General features: G+C 54.3%; 1 protein-coding gene and 1 long non-coding RNA gene across 21 annotated transcripts in view; one reads left to right on the forward strand and one right to left on the reverse strand.

Annotated features, from left to right (window-relative positions):
- PHACTR1 (phosphatase and actin regulator 1) overlaps window positions 1–12,924 on the forward strand; it is a 560,191-nt gene extending 547,267 nt beyond the window's left edge. For all 20 annotated transcript variants that reach the window (XM_021099751.2, XM_021099756.2, XM_084967373.1 and 17 more), the window contains 4 exons: window positions 4,701–4,762; window positions 8,865–9,005; window positions 10,717–10,793; window positions 12,162–12,924. In XM_021099751.2, the coding sequence (XP_020955410.1) occupies window positions 4,701–4,762; window positions 8,865–9,005; window positions 10,717–10,793; window positions 12,162–12,177 (296 nt within the window). In that variant the 3' untranslated portion in view covers window positions 12,178–12,924. The remainder of the gene's footprint in view (window positions 1–4,700; window positions 4,763–8,864; window positions 9,006–10,716; window positions 10,794–12,161) is intronic.
- Window positions 6,374–10,753, reverse strand: LOC146401186 (uncharacterized). Its single transcript, XR_014809610.1, has 3 exons — window positions 10,614–10,753; window positions 10,355–10,411; window positions 6,374–9,211 (listed from the first exon to the last, which is right to left on the reverse strand). It is a non-coding gene; the product is annotated as an uncharacterized LOC146401186 (long non-coding RNA).
- Window positions 12,925–17,379: the final 4,455 nt, after the last annotated feature.

The raw sequence follows: 17,379 nt of genomic DNA on the forward strand, positions 1-17,379 counted from the left end.
TAATTGAAAAATCAAACCTCTCTGCTCATCTGTTTCCTCGGTGCTCCACGCTCCCCGCTGCTGCCCTGCAGACGGTCAGCAGGTAGCATTTGAGTTTCGGACCCTTTGTCCCCACACACCCGCCCCTTTCTGATTCTCTCCAGAAAAGGGAAACATGTGCCAAGCAGAGTTTCACAGACCGGCTCTGCTACGCATGAGCACACACGCGTGCGTGCGCACGCGCACACACACACACACACTCACACTCACGCACACACACCGCAGTCATGCGAGGCCTCGGCGTCAGAGGCTGGGTATTTCCACTTAGACCAAACAGAAATGTTCCTGATTTTACTTTTCTTCTCTTCCTCATTGTGATCTTAAGTCTTGGTCAGTGTCGAATGCTTTGCTCTTGAGTTTCATCGGGGAGGGCTGGGGGCAGGGGGAGGGGGAGAAGGGCGTGGCCCGCAGCACCCACCCCCCAGCACCCACCCCCCCCCAGCACCCTGTGCCTGCCCCGGGCCGCATCGCCTCCCTCACCTCGCAGGGATCTTACTTGCAGCCCTGGCCTCCCTCGGTCCTGAGGGCACCTCGCCTGCATCCTGCTTCTCTAGGAAGTCATGTGTGTGTACGATTATATTCTTCTAACCAAGGGGTGCCTCTGAAAGTTTCTGTGGTTGCTGTGCTGTATAACGGAATGAGACTCTTTCAGATCTAGTCCCTGGTCGGGAAAGCCTTGGGCCTGTGTGATATTTCTCTTTCTGCCCCAACTTGATACCTGATCCATTATTAACTGGAGTTCCCGCTGTGGTGCAGTGGGTTAAGGACCTGACCGCAGCAGCTTGGGTCGCTGCAGAGGCCGCAGAGGCCCGGGCTCAATTCCCAGCCTGGTGCAGTGGGTTAAAGGATCCAGCCTTGCTGCAGCTGCAGCATAGGTCGCAGCCGAAACTTGGATTCGATTCCTGGCCTGGGAATTTCCAGATGCTGTGGGTGTGGCCATAAAATGTTTTAAAATTTAAAATTAAAAAAAAAAAGTCCACTGTTGGAGAGAAAGAAAAGCAGGAAGGTGTCCATTTCATCCTCGAACCAGAAATCTGGTGAAGGCGCTTCCTAGTTCCCCTGCCGCCTCATCCCTACTCCTCTTCCTTAGCTTCTGAAGAACTTGCTGTCGCTGGGGCCCCTGATTGGACTCTTAAATGTGAAGAAGCTGAAAGCTTCCGGGGAACTTGTCAGGTTCCCCGAAGGGAGTGCTTCTGTCAGCAAGGGTTGGGGGGGTTGGGAAAGAGAAGCAGCCCTGGCTTCCTACGGGCACCGCCCCACGTCTTGCCTCCATCAAAAACAGGGGCAGTCCCCTTGGGATGGGTTTTTCTCACCATCCAGAAAGATCCTGAAGACTTAGAGGAAATTTCTTGTGTCCAGCACACCTGGGGGCTCAGGTTCAGGGCAGCAAAGGGCTTTACAAGTCGTTCCACGGTTCCCTCTTCCTAACGCCACCTCTGCCTTCTCGTCCCCTCCCAGCAGCTGCAAATTAAAAGAAGTAGGACCACGTTCAAGCAGGGTCATCATTTCACAGTTTCAGACCTTTTCAGAAAGGAGCTTAATGTTCCTGTTTTCGTTTGTGTTACTCTGCTGCGTTCTGGAACTTTGTTTTCCTAAATAGGTTTCTCCTGCTCTTTTTAAAATCAATCATCTTTTCTCAAATGATTTTAATTTTTTCCATCATTGCTGGTTTACAGTGTTCTGTCAGTTTTCTACTGTACAGCAAGGTGACCCATATACGTATATGCATTCTTTTTCTCCCGTTATCACGCTCCATCATAAGTGACTAGACATAGTTCCCAGTGCTACACAGCAGGATCTCATTGCTTACCCATTCCAAAGGCAATGGTTTACATCTATTTATCCGAAATTCCCAGCCCCTCCCGCTCCCTCCCCCGTGGCATCATTAAACCAGAAATGTTTAGCGGGATCCGAAAACACCCTCGAACAATGTATTCTGAGATTTATTGTCTGAGCTTTAAAGCATTGGACGCATCACTAAGGGTGCAGCGGGAGGAGGCTGGGTGGGGGCGGGGCTTTGAGAGTCTGGCCTGAGTTCCGGCCAGCCTGCCTGGCCCTATGGGTGGCACTTGCTCTTGTGAGACACTGGGCCCAGCTGAGCACATAATGAGCTCTCTGATGGTGGCAGCAGGGTGATGACTCCACGGCCCCTCCCGGCCCCTCCCACTTGCCTAATGGGGTTGTCTTGGTACCCACTGCCTGAGAACTCATGACCCTGGGTTTGTAAATGGCTTTGAACTAAAGGTATAGATTCCATGGGTGGTAGCTTGGGCCCCTGCCCCTTCAGAGGGACCTGAGGGACACAGGTAGATGAGGGTGCCGTGCTCTGACGCAGGATGCTGACCTTCGTGGTCCAGAAGGGGCCCCAGCGGAGCTTGAGGCCAGGAACCAGTCAGGAGGAGGAGGAGGGCTGGCCCCAAGCAAAATGTGTTGGGGGAGAGGCAGTGGGTTTGAGCGACAAAGAGCTGGACTGTTTGTGTCGCTAATTAGCCATGCACATCCTCATTGCCGAACCCAGGGCAGTAGCCTCCGCGTCTTTGGGGCCCCTCCGGGCCCTCGTGTGCCGGGAGTCCGTACATTTTGCCCAGGTGCCCTCCTGCTGCCTCCTGGGCACTCACTGTCCACCCCAGAGCTCGTCTCCCCCTCCCCCACCTGCAGAGGCAGCCGTCTGGGGCGCCCTTCTTCTGGGTCTGGCTTTGGCCTCCCACTGTCTCTCTGCTAGACTCGTTCATACGAAGATAGTAACGGCTGACTGGTTTAATGGGATTTTGTCCAAGAGAAATCCCCATTTTTAAAAGGCACGTTGGGACGGGGAGGGAGGGAGGACCTTTCAATCCAGACGAAGGAGCTCTTGTGTAGGGTTCAGGGCACAGTGGGGCCGCAGCAGGAGGTGGGCATCTCTGGCTCTGCCCCCATCCCAGATCCTGATCCCCACAGGCAATCACCGTGACTCGAGTGTGCCCCTGAGGCTGTTGCCCGAGGGCCCGAGCTGTGATCTGAACCGTCTAGCCAGAGGTGTGAGCCGGTGGTTGCTGCTGTCGGGCTAGCAAGGAGGGCCGGGGAGACCCCACTTCTAAGTGCAAGGAGGTCCCTCTTTTCTTTTTAGGGCCACACCTGTGGCATATGGAGGTTCCCAGGCTAGGAGTTGAATCAGAGCTACAGGTGCCAGCCTACACCACAGCCATAGCAACGCCAGATCTGAGCTGCATCTGCAGCCTACGCCACAGCTCACGGCAATGCCAGATCCTTAACCCACGGAGCGAGGCCAGGGATCGAACCAGAGTCCTCATGGATGCCAGTAGGGTTCGTCAACTGCTGAGCCACAACAGGAACTCAGGGGGGTCCCTCTTTTAAAGATCTGTCCTGTGCCCACACGTGGTAAGGTAACAGATTGAAATGTAGCTGACAACAGAGATCTCACCACAAAAGAACAGGTGCCCGGGGCCCTCTTCGTGCAGCCTGTGCCAACGTCAGCTTGCAGTGGTGTGCCCTCTCTCATGCTGTCCATTCAGGAGAAGAGAAGCAGAGGCATTGGACCCGGTTAACTAATGATTTTCTTCAAGCTAGACAATAGCATACTGCTCCCCAGGCCTCCATCCCAAGGCCCGGGAGGACAGCGATGGACCCAAGGTCATCCCGTTACTTACTCGGGCCACGTTCCTGCCCTCCAGATCTCTGCTCCCTTCCCCAGACCCTCTTACCTTGGGAGCTTCCCACATCCGCTAAGTCACGCCCCACAGTCAGCTGAGACCGGTTCAGCTCCAAAGTCTGCTCTCCTAAGCCACTTCTTAAAAGTCTAAATGCAGGCGATTGTACCCCACACCGCGGCCTCCCACATGCTCTGTGGACTTCTTGGAAGATTCAGAGAATTAATGGAATCAGGGCTTGTGAAAGGTGAGCGTTTTGAAATTGTAGCCTTGCCTGGGCATCGGCTGGGCTTCCTTCTGTTTCTGTGGCAGGGAGCACCCCCACCCCCGCCAGGGGATGGTGGGGGGCCCTGCCTTCTGTTCCATCCATATGGGGCACCTGTCGCCAGGGCTACACATCACAATGAGTCCCCTTCGATCCCTGTGAGGCTTGAGGCAGGGGTGAGTGAGGCCCGAGTCTTGTCCAGAGAAGGAGCCCTCCCCTTGCCTCCCCCGGGGCCTGGGTTGCCGTGAACAGCGCCCCACTCTTTCAAGACCTGCGTCCTTGTAGCCCCACTTCTCGACCTCGAGTTTCTGCCTGCAGACTCGAGACCCCACGTGAAGTAAAACAAGGTCACCCTGCCCCCCACCAACTTGAAATCGTGCAGGCATTTTGCAAAGTGTCCCCACGGGCAGAAGGGTAGCCACGGAAGGGGATGGGAATGCCCCCCCTTTTTTTCTTTTTAGGGCCACACATGCAGCCTATGGAAGTTCCCAGGCTAGGGGTCAAATTGGAGCTGCAGCTACCAGCCTCCATCACAGCCACAGCAACGCCGGATCCTCAGCCCACTGAGTGGGGCCAAGGGTCGAACCCGCATCCTCATGGATACTAGTCAGGTTCTTAACCCACTGAGCCGCAGCAGGAACTCCCCCTCCTTTTCAAACTATGAGCTGCTTGGCCTGGAACCTGCAGAGGTTCAGTGGGTGTGCATAACCATGAGTGAAACTCAAAAGCATCTTAAATGTTTCTTTCAGCTCGGAATGAACAAGAGGAACAAGAGGAGAAAAGAGAGATCAAGAGGAGGTTAACTCGGAAGGTGAGATGGTTCTCTGTGCCGAGCTGGGGCGGGAGAGGGGGCCGCCCACCCACCTCTCCTGTGCCCTCTGTCGGCCTTGCAGCTGCCTGGCCCAGTGGAAGTGACACTGGTGGTCCCGCTCCTCGGGGTCAGAGCGTATGGCTCTCTGGACTCTCCAGGGGCCGGTGGTCAGCCCAGCTTCATGACCCTCGGGCCATTTGGCTGGTGACATCCTGTGTTGCTTGATTTTGTGACACTGACCTGCCCCCACATGACGTGATAGCAGGTGCATTATACTTTCAGTTACAGTGACTATTTTGTTTCTAAAAAGTCACGGTAACCCCATCAAGCAGTGAGAAATTTATTATCAAAATCAGCAGGTCAAAGATAGCAGTGCGTTTGCTATGACCCTGGGAAGGTATGATTTTTCCTTGTCTCTCTGAAACTACTCCTAGCCTATTACCTAAGACTGGTTTGAGTTCGCTCTGCTAAATCCAATTTGAATTACTGAGTTAGGAAAATGCCAAAAGTACCGATAAATCTGATGAGACTGGTCACATTCAGAGTGGGGTGGCCCTGGACAGGTACTGAGAAATCTAATGACCATGTTGGAACAGCACTTCGAGAAGAGTCAGAAAGCTAGAATTTATATGTATTTTTAACTCCCGAAATAGACGGCTTGGCAATGTGCTATAGACCCACGTGGATCTAATTCTATGCGTGCCCTCTTTGTTAATAAACTCTTATTCGAGGCTATTCTTGGAAGATGTGGACACGTTTAATTAATTGATGACTCAGAAGATCTAATACTATTTTCTGACTAGAGTGTTTTTAATCAGCCTCCTGCAGTGACCATCTTGAGAGAAAGATACTCAAAGCTTAGAGACAGTTAAGAGACCCATTAAAATTAATTTTTTAAAAGGTTTATTAATGGACTCTTCTGCCTAGAAATACAAAGGAAGAAATCCAAAGATCTTAAAATATCATGCCAATTATTAAAGTGACAATTTGTGTTTCTCAACACTTTCTTGCCCGTAGAGCATGGCAGATGTCTGGTGACAAGCCAGATACCATCCCAGTTAAAAGGAGTGGGATAAGCAAAGTCCTGACAGGCCAGTGACAGGCCGGTGTCCCCCGGTGGGAAACTCAAACGAGAGCTAAGGGACCTCACTTCACCCAGGTCCCCTCACCGCAGTCAGCCCTTGGGGATACAGGACATCCCTCTTGAGCCTGAGAAGTGAGGGGAACCGGCAGTGGTTGGGGGTGGGGATACAAAAGCTTGTTCTGTGTCCTTAAATGACAAGGGTGCCAAAGAGAGATGGGTAAGGCCCCCTCGTTTCTGATATAGAAAGGCCTAGATATTCAGAAACAATCTTTTTTTTTTTTTTTTTTTTTTTTTTTTGTCTTTTTCTAGGGCTGCACCTATGGTATATGGAGGTTCCCAGGCTAGGGGTCTAATGAGAGCTGTAGCTGCTGGCCTACACCACAGCCACAGCAATGCAGGATCTGAGCCGCATCTGCAACCTACACCACAGCTCACAGCAATGCTGGATCCTTAACCCACTGAGCGAGGCCAGGGATCGTACCCGCAACCTCATGGTTCCTAGTCGGATTTGTTAACCACTGAGCCACTACAGGAACTCCAGAAACAATCTTTAATCAGATTTTTTTTTTAATGTCATTGGAGTTGATTGCTGCAACCCCAGAACTCTCCTCAATTTTAAGGTTTCTTGCTAAAAATCTAGTAAGAGGACAGGATTTGGACATGCACTTAATTATCACCTCTTTGAAAGGAGTACATGATTTTGCAGGGGAAAACGTGACTAATTGCAGAATTTGGCAGGAGGGAGAGAGAGAAGAGGGTTTTACTTCCACACCCTCCCCCCCACCCGCGAGGGGTGGGGACCCCCCAAATACCATCATTTTTGTAGGTCTTCATGACAGGGTAAATGCGTCTTTCTCCTGGTTATCTTGATTTCCTTCTCCCAGGAAAACAGCCTTGTAATTTCAGCATCTGCCCTCCCCCGGGACCGGGACCGGGACCGGGACCGAGACCGGCTTGGGGAATTAGAAGCAATGAGCTGGAGTGAACTGTTTATAAGGGAGGGACCAGGAGCAGCTTTCACATCTGGTCTTGTGACACGTGGAGCCGGCCAGCGGGTGGGAAATCCACGTTGCCTCCTGTTTCTGGGCACAGTGTGTTCCTCAGGAGCCCGTATCACACCAGGACCAGATGCCAGGGATGGTGGACGCTTTGCAGCGGCTTACTCACAGCCTGAGGCTCTGCTCAGTGCCATTCTATTTCATTTTAAGGCACTGAGAAAGATCAGACAGAGTAGCGCATGCTTATACCCACAGACTAGTCATTTTCTTCAGCCATTTGAGACGAACCTAAAAAAATTACATGCTTTGTTTTGTAATAAATGTGTCTTCCTCCCACTCCCCCCCACCCCAAAAAAAATTGCTAGGTAGCTGGCTGGATGGATGGAAAGAAGGGAGGAAGGAAGAATGCACCTGCTTCAGGTTGTATTAATAGTGGAACTTGGGCCCCAGCTTGAGCTGTTGTTGAGTATTTGATATTGTTCAGAGCCGACCTCTTGTTCTCTCTTCACTCCAGAATCTTCTACCATAGGCTGTTAGTAACATCCAGCTCAGGATCTCCAGAAATGTAAAGGCGAAAAAGTCCATGCCTAACCACTTTTCTCGTGCCATGGCACACTTAGGAAATACTGCGGTTCCTCCAACACACACCTTACTCATCCTTAGAAACGCAGGCTAGGGTTTGGCAAAAGCGGCCCTTGTTCATTCTGGAGAATGGCTGTGTGTGTTGTAACACAGAACCAAGCTCCCCGCACTCACATTGTGGCGTCAGGAGAGACCACCATTTTTGTTTTTAGCAGTCCCTGGGTTCCTGTGACAGACCCCCACTGATGCCAAAGCATCCTATCCTGGAAAAACCAGGGCCACCTCGGGAGAGACTGGGGCCACGCAGAGGGAACTGCGGAGTCTTAACAAGCGGCCCGCTGCCACAGCCCAGGAGGGCTCTGCTCCCCGTATCTTTCCACCCTCAGCCGGGGGGAGCTACAGGCTGTTTGGTCCTGCCTGGAGCCTCGCAATTCCTGCCACCACTGTGCAATAGCAGCCAGGCCATCATCTAATTATGCTCTTCCCTTGTAGGCCAGTTGGCAGCAAGCGGAACATTCTGGCACCAGCCAAAGGTTTATGGCAGCTGCGTGATACAGAGTCAAAACAGCCAGGGTGGTTTGGATTCACTTGTGTTTGTTTTATAGGCCTTTGTGGTAAGAGTCTATCTGACTGCATCTTCTATTAATAGAATTAAATACAGTCTAGGGCTTAGAGAAACGTTGCTTTTGAATAACAGCAGTTGAACACGAATTGACAGCATCCTAAAGAGCCACTGTACTGCTCCAGAAGCAATAACCCAGGCGACAGGAGGAGATAATAGAAACGGCAGCCAGATGTTGTTCAAGTGCAGAGTGAGGGGGTGCCGGTGGGCAGCGCAGGAGATGGCTGAGCACTTACTCATTTCAGTCCCTCACCACCGACCAGCCCCAGGGCCTGTCCCGGCTCTGCCTTGGCATCAGCACAGCTTAGCTTGACCTGGGAAGCCGCGCCCTTCCTTTGATCTCCTGAGGGGCAGCGTCTCTGACCTCGTGCCTCAGCATATTCCGTTCCTGCACACGCCACTCTTGGCACCTGCACTTTTTTGTGTCTAAGACGTACCCACATGGTATCACAAACCCGTCTTGCAGGGAGCACAACGAATGACACACTCATGTGGAGTCACAAATCCAGAATAGTCCAGAAGCATGGGGGACGGTTTCTGCCACCTGATGGCATTGGAAGGACAGGTGGGGGTGGAGCCACACCCACACGGAGGACACACTGCTTGTCCAGCCGAGACCCGGCAGCCTTCCGAAGAGGCAGCCTGGCTGGCGGCCTCTCGAGACACCAGGCTCCTTCCCCGGCAGCCCCAGGGCCGCCCCTGGGCTCTGCCCCTCACGCGCGGGTCAGGAGTCGGGGCCTCTCGGGAGGTCAACCCGCGGCCGGTCCGAGTGAGCCGAAGCCCCCGGGCTGACCGCCGCTGTCTCTCGCCCCGCAGCTCAGCCAGCGGCCCACAGTGGAGGAGCTCCGGGAACGGAAGATCCTCATCCGCTTCAGCGACTACGTGGAGGTGGCCGACGCTCAGGACTACGACCGCAGGGCCGACAAGCCGTGGACCCGCCTCACCGCTGCCGACAAAGTAGGCCCATGGGCCCCGTGGGGGCGCTGGCGCTGGGGGCCCCGGGCCCGTCCCCGAGGGCGCCAGAGCTGAGGGTGCCCCGGCTTGGAGGAGGCACGGGACAGGCGCGCTTTTTCTCTCCACTGGCGCAGAGATCTAAAGGGACCTCTGCTTGGGGATCCTTTGGGATTCTAACGCAAGCACCGAGGGGACTGGAGGGCCAGAGCCTTTTAAAAAAGAAAGTAAGATAACAGCTATGTCCAATATTGTGACTGATGATAAGGGGACTCAGGGGACCTTCCCCTCGAGGGTCCTGCCTTGGCCCTTCCATTCGTGGGCGGTGGGCTCCTTACACGTGATACAGGGGGCGTCTGGAGCCTGGGCACAGGGAAGCTGCTGCGCTTTGGGGTGGGGGGAGTAGGGAGCTGATGTGGCCAGAGGCCCCTCCCAGAGGCTGCCTCCCACGTGGTCAGCTGCCTCCCACGTGGTCAGCCCCCAGCCCCAGGAGTGGACCCCTCTGCTCTTCTCTGTAAGTACAGCCTCACCTCCTCCCTCCATAGGTGAGCGGCCCAGGAGCCTGGTTCCCCCAGGCTGGGGTGTCACACAGATGGGACTAGAGGAAAGGCCCAGGCTCCCCGCTCTTGTGTTGGATGCGGGAACTCACAAACACCCAGGGAAAGTACAAGCGGCCTCCATGCACCCCACCCCCCACCCCCGTGCTGACGTTCCACACACCCGTCAAGCAGGAGCCTGTCTGGTTCCTCCCAGGCTACGGGAAGCAGTGCCCGCCCTGCCCAGTGCTGCCTAGCAGGCACTGAACATGTTTAGAATTTCAGCCCCTGGAGTTCCCGTTGTGGCTCAGCGGGCTAAGAACCTGACATAATGTCCATAAGGATGCAGGTTTGATCCCTGGCCTCACTCAGTGAATTAAGGATCCCGAATTGCTGTGAGCTGTGGTGTAGGTCGCAGATGCAGCTTGGGTGTGGCGTGACTGTGGCTGTGGCGTAGGCTGGCAACTGCAGCTCTGATTTGACTCCTAGCCTGGGAACCTCCATATACTGCAGGTGTGGCCCTAGAAAGAAAAAAAAATCAGCTGCTAAGGAAGAAGTGGGTTTTCTCCAACCCCCAGCACTTCTGCTGCCCTCCCCCTCCTCTTGGTCTGATTGCCCCACCCCGCCCCCTCACTGCAGCCACATCTGGAAGGGCGGGGTCATTTAGATTTATCTCATGCAAATTTGAGGTTATTCAAAACCCATTTCACGCCCTGGATGGTGAAATAGTCAACAGTGCAGCCAAAGGACAAAGGCTTCAGAAATCAGAGGGGAAGCGGGGGAGCTGGCCATCTCCCCTGGCCAGGGAATGTGACCCACCTGTTCTAGAAGTATCCATCCTGAGGCATCAACATGGCTCTGATGAGCTAGATTTACCTACGGAAGATGAGAGGCTGACCTGTCAGTGTGTACTCGGGACCCAAGGGTGGGGGCCCTCCCGCTGCCCAAGTGGACCAGCTCTGGGCAGCATCCCACACAGAATTGTTGGCAGCTTAGACTGGGGGAGGGGATTCTCCGTAGCTTCGACAGCACAGCTCAGGTCATTTTCTCTCCCAGGGAAGGAATCCATTTTACGCACTGATTGGGCTTTGTTGAAAGGAGAGATGGTTAGGAAAGCAGTGAAGGGCAAGCTCCTTTTCCTCTGCTTCCTTTGTCCATTCATGGGCGTCTCTTCCTTCCAGGCTGCCATTCGAAAGGAGCTCAATGAATTTAAAAGCACTGAAATGGAAGTTCACGAATTGAGTAGACATTTAACAAGGTGAGTATCAAGTGGGGTACTTTCCCCCCTCAAATTACATTAACCCTGGGAGTTCCCGTTGTGCCACAGTGGTTAGCGAATCCGACTGGGAACTATGGGGTTGCATGTTCGATCCCTGGCCCTGCTCAGTGGGTTAAGGATCCGCGTTGCCATGAGCTGTGGTGTAGGTTGCAGACGCAGCTCGGATCCCGCATTGCTGTGGCTGTGGCATAGGCTGGTGGCTACAGCTCCGATGAGAACCCTAGCCTGGGAACCTCCATATGCCACGGGAGCGGCTCAAGAAAAGGCAAAAAGACAAAAAAAAAAAAAAAAAATTACATTTACCCTCATCCTAGACTATCCCAGCTGCTTCTGGAGGATGGGGGGGTGCAGGTGGGGGGGTGAAGACAGCTCAAGGTGAGGTTCCACCGTGGTTACTGACAGCAGGGGATGGAGCCTGAAAGGCCCAGGCTGCAGGCAGCCCTCTTAGTGCCTAGTTGTTAACTCATTCAACTCAAGATCTGATAAGCGCCTGACTACCGACACGGTGGGGTTTTATGAAAATGGAAGCTGAGGAGGAAAACACCATTGCCAATTTACCAAATGAGGTTAAAAAATACCAAACCAGGAGTTCCCGTCGTGGCGCAGTGGTTAACGAATCCGACTAGGAACCATGAGGTTGCGGGTTCGGTCCCTGCCCTTGCTCAGTGGGTTAACGATCCGGCGTTGCCGTGAGCTGTGGTGTAGGTTGCAGACACGGCTCAGATCTCGAGTTGCTGTGGCTCTGGCATAGGCCGGTGGCTACAGCTCCGATTGGACCCCTAGCCTGGGAACCTCCATATGCCGCGGGAGCGGCCCAAGAAATAACAACAACAAAAAGACAAAAAAAAAAAAAAAAAAAAAAAAAACCAAACCAGGGCAAGACACCAAATCCACATGCTGCTTCCAGAGCGGGATCGGTCCTGTGATTCCATGTCACTCTACTGGAGGGTGCTGTGGGCTGACCTTGGGGAGACTGAAGCCGGGAGAGATGAGGTACAAAGCCACAGGCCTGGGCCGTCAAGGAGCCATTGACTTAATCCTCCCGCCTTCCTCTTTTGCTGAAGGTGTGGAGACAAGGTGGGAGTTTCTGCCTTGCTGCTCCATCCTTACCCCTTACCGGGGCTCTTGGCTCCTGGGCGCTCCAGTGAAACTACTCCACAACCACCAGTGAATTTGGTGGCCCCACGTTCTTGGGGGCATTCGGTGGAGATTCTTTTGCCTCTGGCTGGAGATCTCAGGCTCCCTGTCACTGTCGGGAACAAGGACTCTGCAGATGCGAAGCTCGGAGTGTCACGCCCGAGCCCTCTGGGCGACCCTCGGTCCTGATTGAATTGTTTGTTTTCCTAGATTTCACCGACCTTAACCGTTGACCTCCTCTTGAGTGCTATGCCGTCTTCAAAACATAAATTTATAAGAACCATAAGTGCTGGTATTTATTCACTTCCCCATTACGATGTAAATCTTCTGAACTGCCTTTTTTTAAAAGAAGAAGAAGAAGAAGAGGAAACACAATCAGGATTCCGCTTGCAAATACTCGATGGTTCCGGCGCCGTGGCCAGACCTGCTGGCACCACCGCTGATGATGGACTGAGCCCCAGCCAGGGCCGGGCCGAGGGCACCGAAGACTTTCCGGCACTGGGAGCAGCCCCGGGCCGCTGCGGCCAAGCCGGCAGGCACCGAATTCGTTCAGGCTCCGGCCGGCGAGCCTCTGCCTCGAGAGTGTCTGGCACCTGAGTCCAAAGAAAGCTGAGACAGTGGCTCTGGCCTGGGATGACGGTACAAAGCGTGCGATCTGTTTGGCCTTCGAGACACGGCCAAACACCCTGGCCCGGCGTGGCCCCCAGTGGGGCAGCTGCTCTTCTCTCCCTTCAGCCCCCGTGCGTGCAGTGAACAAAGGGAGAGCCCTTGGCTGGGGGAGTGTGGCGGGGGCTGTCTGTCCGGAGTGTGTGTGCTGCAGTCATGGAAGGCTGCTTTAGGAGAGAGGTGTCACGCAAAAAGCCAGATGTCATGGGGGAGCTTAGGGACACCCACAGCCAGTGCTGTCAGGGTGGTAGCACACGTGGGAGCGCACAGTCCCTCTTGAGGACATAAAGCCTGGGGTGACAAACTGCTTGGCTGCTGTCCTTGGTTTTCTCTGCGTGACCCCAGGGCTGGTGAGGGGGTGGCGTGGACGTGAACGGCCTCTGAAGGAAAGACCCAGGCGTGCAGGCCCAAAATCATTCCTGAAAGACTGGCCCTCCCAGCCGCTGGGGGACTGGTCCGCTTGGGCCACCCAAGGGCCCTCCAGGCTTTCTTTGCGCTGAGGAGCATCTGGGGAGAAGCCCCAGGGTGGGGCTTGTTGTGCTGTATCCCCTCTGCCCCCCACTTCTCAGGGGAGTCCTTCCTCTCGTCCCTGATGCTGCCGGGGGAGGGGGGGGGCCTTGATGCCTCTCTGGCCATCCGCCTCGCTTGGGACCCCAGGAAAGCAGTGTGGACAGGACTTGTCGAGGGTAGAATGTGCCGTGGGGAGTGGGGGATGACTCCGCCCCCAGCTGCCCCCTTCCCTTTCCTGAGCGTCGAAGCCACCAGGCCATCTGCAGTGAGCTTGACCTCCCCACCAGCGTGTTGGGGGAGGACTCGCTCCCCACCACGCAGGCCCAGGATTTAGCCAGATACCAGCTTGGCCTTCACCAAAAGAAGTTAACTGGCCCCCATGTCAAACCGGGTGGGATGGAGTTACTCTGGGGACGCATACCCCTCGACAAGGCCGGGTCCTTTCCCGCAGGCCCTCGCAGCTCCTGGGCCAGCATCAGCCCATTGGCCTCGGGGCCATAATCCAAGCCATGCCCACCCGCCGGGGCACGGCTGTCTTGTGCTCACCTGCCTGGTCCTGGGAGGATGCCATCACCCATCCTTTTCCCTCTGAAAGTCCCATCTGAATGGTTACCGCCGTGGGTAGAGGGGGTTCAGGGAAACAGGCCCGGGAATTCAGTGTGGTGGTGACACTGTCGTCCCGAAAGGCAGACTCGTACTTGAATCTGTGGGTGTGGTGGCGAAGGAGGTGGGGCTCCTGTGTCACTCCTTGGCAGCGGCGGGTACACGTTCCAGGCCCCCCCAGTGCCTGCCTGGCCAGGATCTGGGTCAGAGCGGGTGGCAGCTTTCCCCCCCAGCGGCTCACCATGGCCTGGCCCAGGAGCGAGTCCACGGCCTGGACTCCTGCCCTAGAGGCCGGGGGCTTCTCTGCTGGCTTTGGTTCCACGGCCTTCCAGATTCCCTGGGACCATGACGCCTACATCAAGCCCCTGCAGCCCAGGTTACCTGCCCAAAGCACCCGAGGCTGGCAGGCCCCTTTGTGCTTGGAAGACACCCAGCAGGGCTTCTCCTCCTCTTCCGGCAGAGCAGTCTTTTCGGGAAGTAACTCAGGCAGGTGAAGGGTGCTCTGTCCACGTCCCCACCCTCGAGCCGGGCTCTTCGCAGCCCCCTGTAAGCCCCCCGGCAACTTGCGCAGGGCACAGGATGGGCCCTCTGCTCTCTCCTTCCTTCCTTGAAATCTTGGGGTCTGCATAGCAATGCATCCAGATTTCCTTTACCACAGAGGGCAACTGAAACACGTGTTTCTTTCCAAGATGACAGTTTGACGTCAGAGGGGGGCAAAAAAGAGGGGCTGGATGCGTTACAGCGCATCCCTTTTCTGCAGAAGCTACATCTGAGCGAAACGGTTTAGCCTGGGCATCTCAGTTCCAGTAGAGCCTTTCGGCATCAGAAAGAAAAATGTGCCATTTTTCAAATCAAAACGTTTTCCTCTCGAAATGAGCCACTGCCCCAAACGCTCCTCTCCACCCAGGAGACCGCCAGTGGCCGGCTTGCTCTTTCGAATCCGCTGACAGGCTCTGCCCCAAAGACCCTCAGAGCTCTGTACACCTTTCGCCTTTGTGTCAGATGAGAGAAACCAACCAACGTGACCGTGGATGTGGTGACAACCCCCGAGCTTCGCTTTTCCCCCGCTTCCGAGTGTGTATTTATCTTTGCCGAATGAAAAGCGTGGTGTGGGCTTGGTGAATGGAACGGTCCGGCTCTCCCCGCGCCGCCCGTGGGCCAAGGCCAGCTTCAAGGACTTTCTCTTGCCCACCTGTCGGCCGGTCCCCACACCGGTTGCTTTTGCCAGTCGCTTCCCGGGTGTCTGTAACATAGTCTGTCGTTGTAGCAGGGCGCTGGCCCGTGTTCTCCTGTAACCGACGCTGGCTGTATGAGGAAAAGCGATGTAAATAGGATACGAATTCAACTGGATCTCTACGGCCTGGGTTTTGTACATACAGAAACTGCATGGTATTTAAATTATTGTTTGTCTCTGATGATGTATGCAGTTTCTTTAAAAACAAACCAAAAAAAAAAAAAAAAAAAAAACCTCAAAAAAAAAAATCTCCTTGACTCCCGTGTGTTCTTTCAACCACCAGTATGGAAAATACTGAGTGTGCTGGGGTCAGGATCGGGGTGTGGGGGGGCTTTATGTGCAGCAAAGGAGCAAGAGATCCGAGCACCCAGAACCGCCGCATTTCTCTGGTATGATTGGAGAAAAGGAAGGATGGCTGCACATAAAGTAGTTTTCCAGGTAACTTTTATATATGCCAAGACATTTTCTTACAGACATCTGAAAAAAATCTCTCAATGGGGAGTTCCCATTGTGGCTCTGCGGGTCACAAACCTGACTAGGATCCATGAGGTTGCGGGTTTAATCCCTGGCCGTGCTCAGCGGGTTAGGGATCCGGTGTTGCCAGGTCGCAGACATGGCTCAGATCCCACGTTGCAGTGGCTGTGGTGTAGACTGGCAGCTGCAGGTCCAATTCGACCCCTAGCCTGGGAACTTCCATATGCTAAGGGTGCATCCATTTAAAAAAAAAAAAAGAAAAGAAACAATATCTAAATGTATGTCCTGTCTGTCTCTTAGTAATCTGGGAATGGAGACTATAAATTAACTTTTGAGGAGTTCCCGTCGTGGCACAGCAGAAACGAATCTGACTAGGAACCATGTTGCAGGGTCAATCCCTGGCCTCACTCAGTGGGTTAAGGATCCGGCGTTGCCCTGAACTGTGATGTAGGTCGCAGGTGCAGTTCGGATCCGGCGTTGCTGTGGCTGTGGTGTAGGCTGGTGGCTACAGCTCTGATTAGACCCCTAGCCTGGGAGCCTCCATGTGCTGTGGGTGTGGCCCTCAAAAGACAAAAGACAAAAAACAATTTAACATAAATTAACTTGTGAAATCACTAGTCGCCTCGGTGGTGTCAGGTTATCAGACAGCCTGTCACAGCAGCAGTGCTTGGGGACTGCTGGAATGTCACTGTCCCCGAGCACAAGTCCCCGATGACTGCTTTTTGAGTACTTACATCCTGTCTCCTTTCTTGAGCAACCTGAGGGTTTGTTCTGTAATGCACGCGGACTTCATCACTTACCCTTTGGGTTTTAACTTGTCTTTTTGAAGGTTTTAGGGGAAGCAAGGAAGGCTACAGTGCTGGCTCGCTGCATTTGCGGTTGGTGGGATTGCTGAATAACCCTTCTTGGTCTGGTCACCTAGGAAGGTGGCTCTGGGTAGGAGGCCCTGGCACAGGCAGTTGCCCTGTGCCACTGCGAGAAGTCACCTGGGCATCCTTTCCAAGTGCAGATGTGGACTCCGAGGTCTGGGTGGGCCTGAGATTCTGCATTTCCAAAGTGTGCTGATGCCACTGGTCCAGGAATCGCTCTTCTGAGCAGCAGGGGCTTGGAAGAACAATCCGGAGGGAACCCCCTCCCCTCGTCTGGGAATCTTCCGCCTCAAAAGATCAGGTGACCACGTGCACTGCTTGCTCCCTTGCTGAGCAGCGGTGGCAAAGCCCCTTTGGGATCTAGGCAAGCTCTCCCCTGTGCAGGACAAGGGACCCTGGAGCAGGCGAGGCCATAGCAGAGAGGGCAAAGGGTTTACAGAAAGGATTTCCGGTGTCAGCTTCTTCGTCATTCTGCCCTCTCCTCACTCCAGAGTTCTCTGACCTTAACAAGTCAGAACTTGACTGCAGCTTCCTATGAGAGAGAGAGAGAGCGCAAGCGCCTGTGCGCGCTAGAAAGAAAAGCTTTGGTAGGGCCTTCAATAGGCTCTGGCTTGGAAAACGGAAGGAAACTGGCCACAATCCTGAGAAAAAGCCTTTGCGACGCACAGAAGGTCATAGCGCATGTACTCAGTAGGTGTCCACCCTCGGACCATCCTGTGACAGAAGGGGTACCACATCAAGCCCTGCCATGACATCTAACTGGACAGTTTTGGCCAAGTCACTTGATTTGTCTGGGTCTGATGTCCTCATCTGGAAAGGGGGAACCCTGAATTAGGTGTCCTTCAGGATAGCAGCCTTCTAAGGTGTGGGTTTATCTGAATTTTTAAGAACACGAAGCTTAGGCCTTAGGAAAGACTTGGAAGCTGTGGGTAAGTCCTCAGCGAACAGCTTGGAAGCTGTGTCTGCCACCCCTCCCTGCCTCCGGCTGGCCTCCTGGAAGGCTGCTTGGCCCTGGGGCTCACGCTGTCCCATGTGTCTTCATGGGGCCTCATCCCAAAGCTGCCATCAAGCA

The sequence above is a fragment of the Sus scrofa genome, chromosome 7, assembly GCF_054392235.1.
Source record: "Sus scrofa isolate SSC_HxYL_T2T_F1_AM1 chromosome 7, Sscrofa_HxYL_maternal_Yorkshire_Landrace_v2.0, whole genome shotgun sequence".
Taxonomy (NCBI): domain Eukaryota; kingdom Metazoa; phylum Chordata; class Mammalia; order Artiodactyla; family Suidae; genus Sus; species Sus scrofa.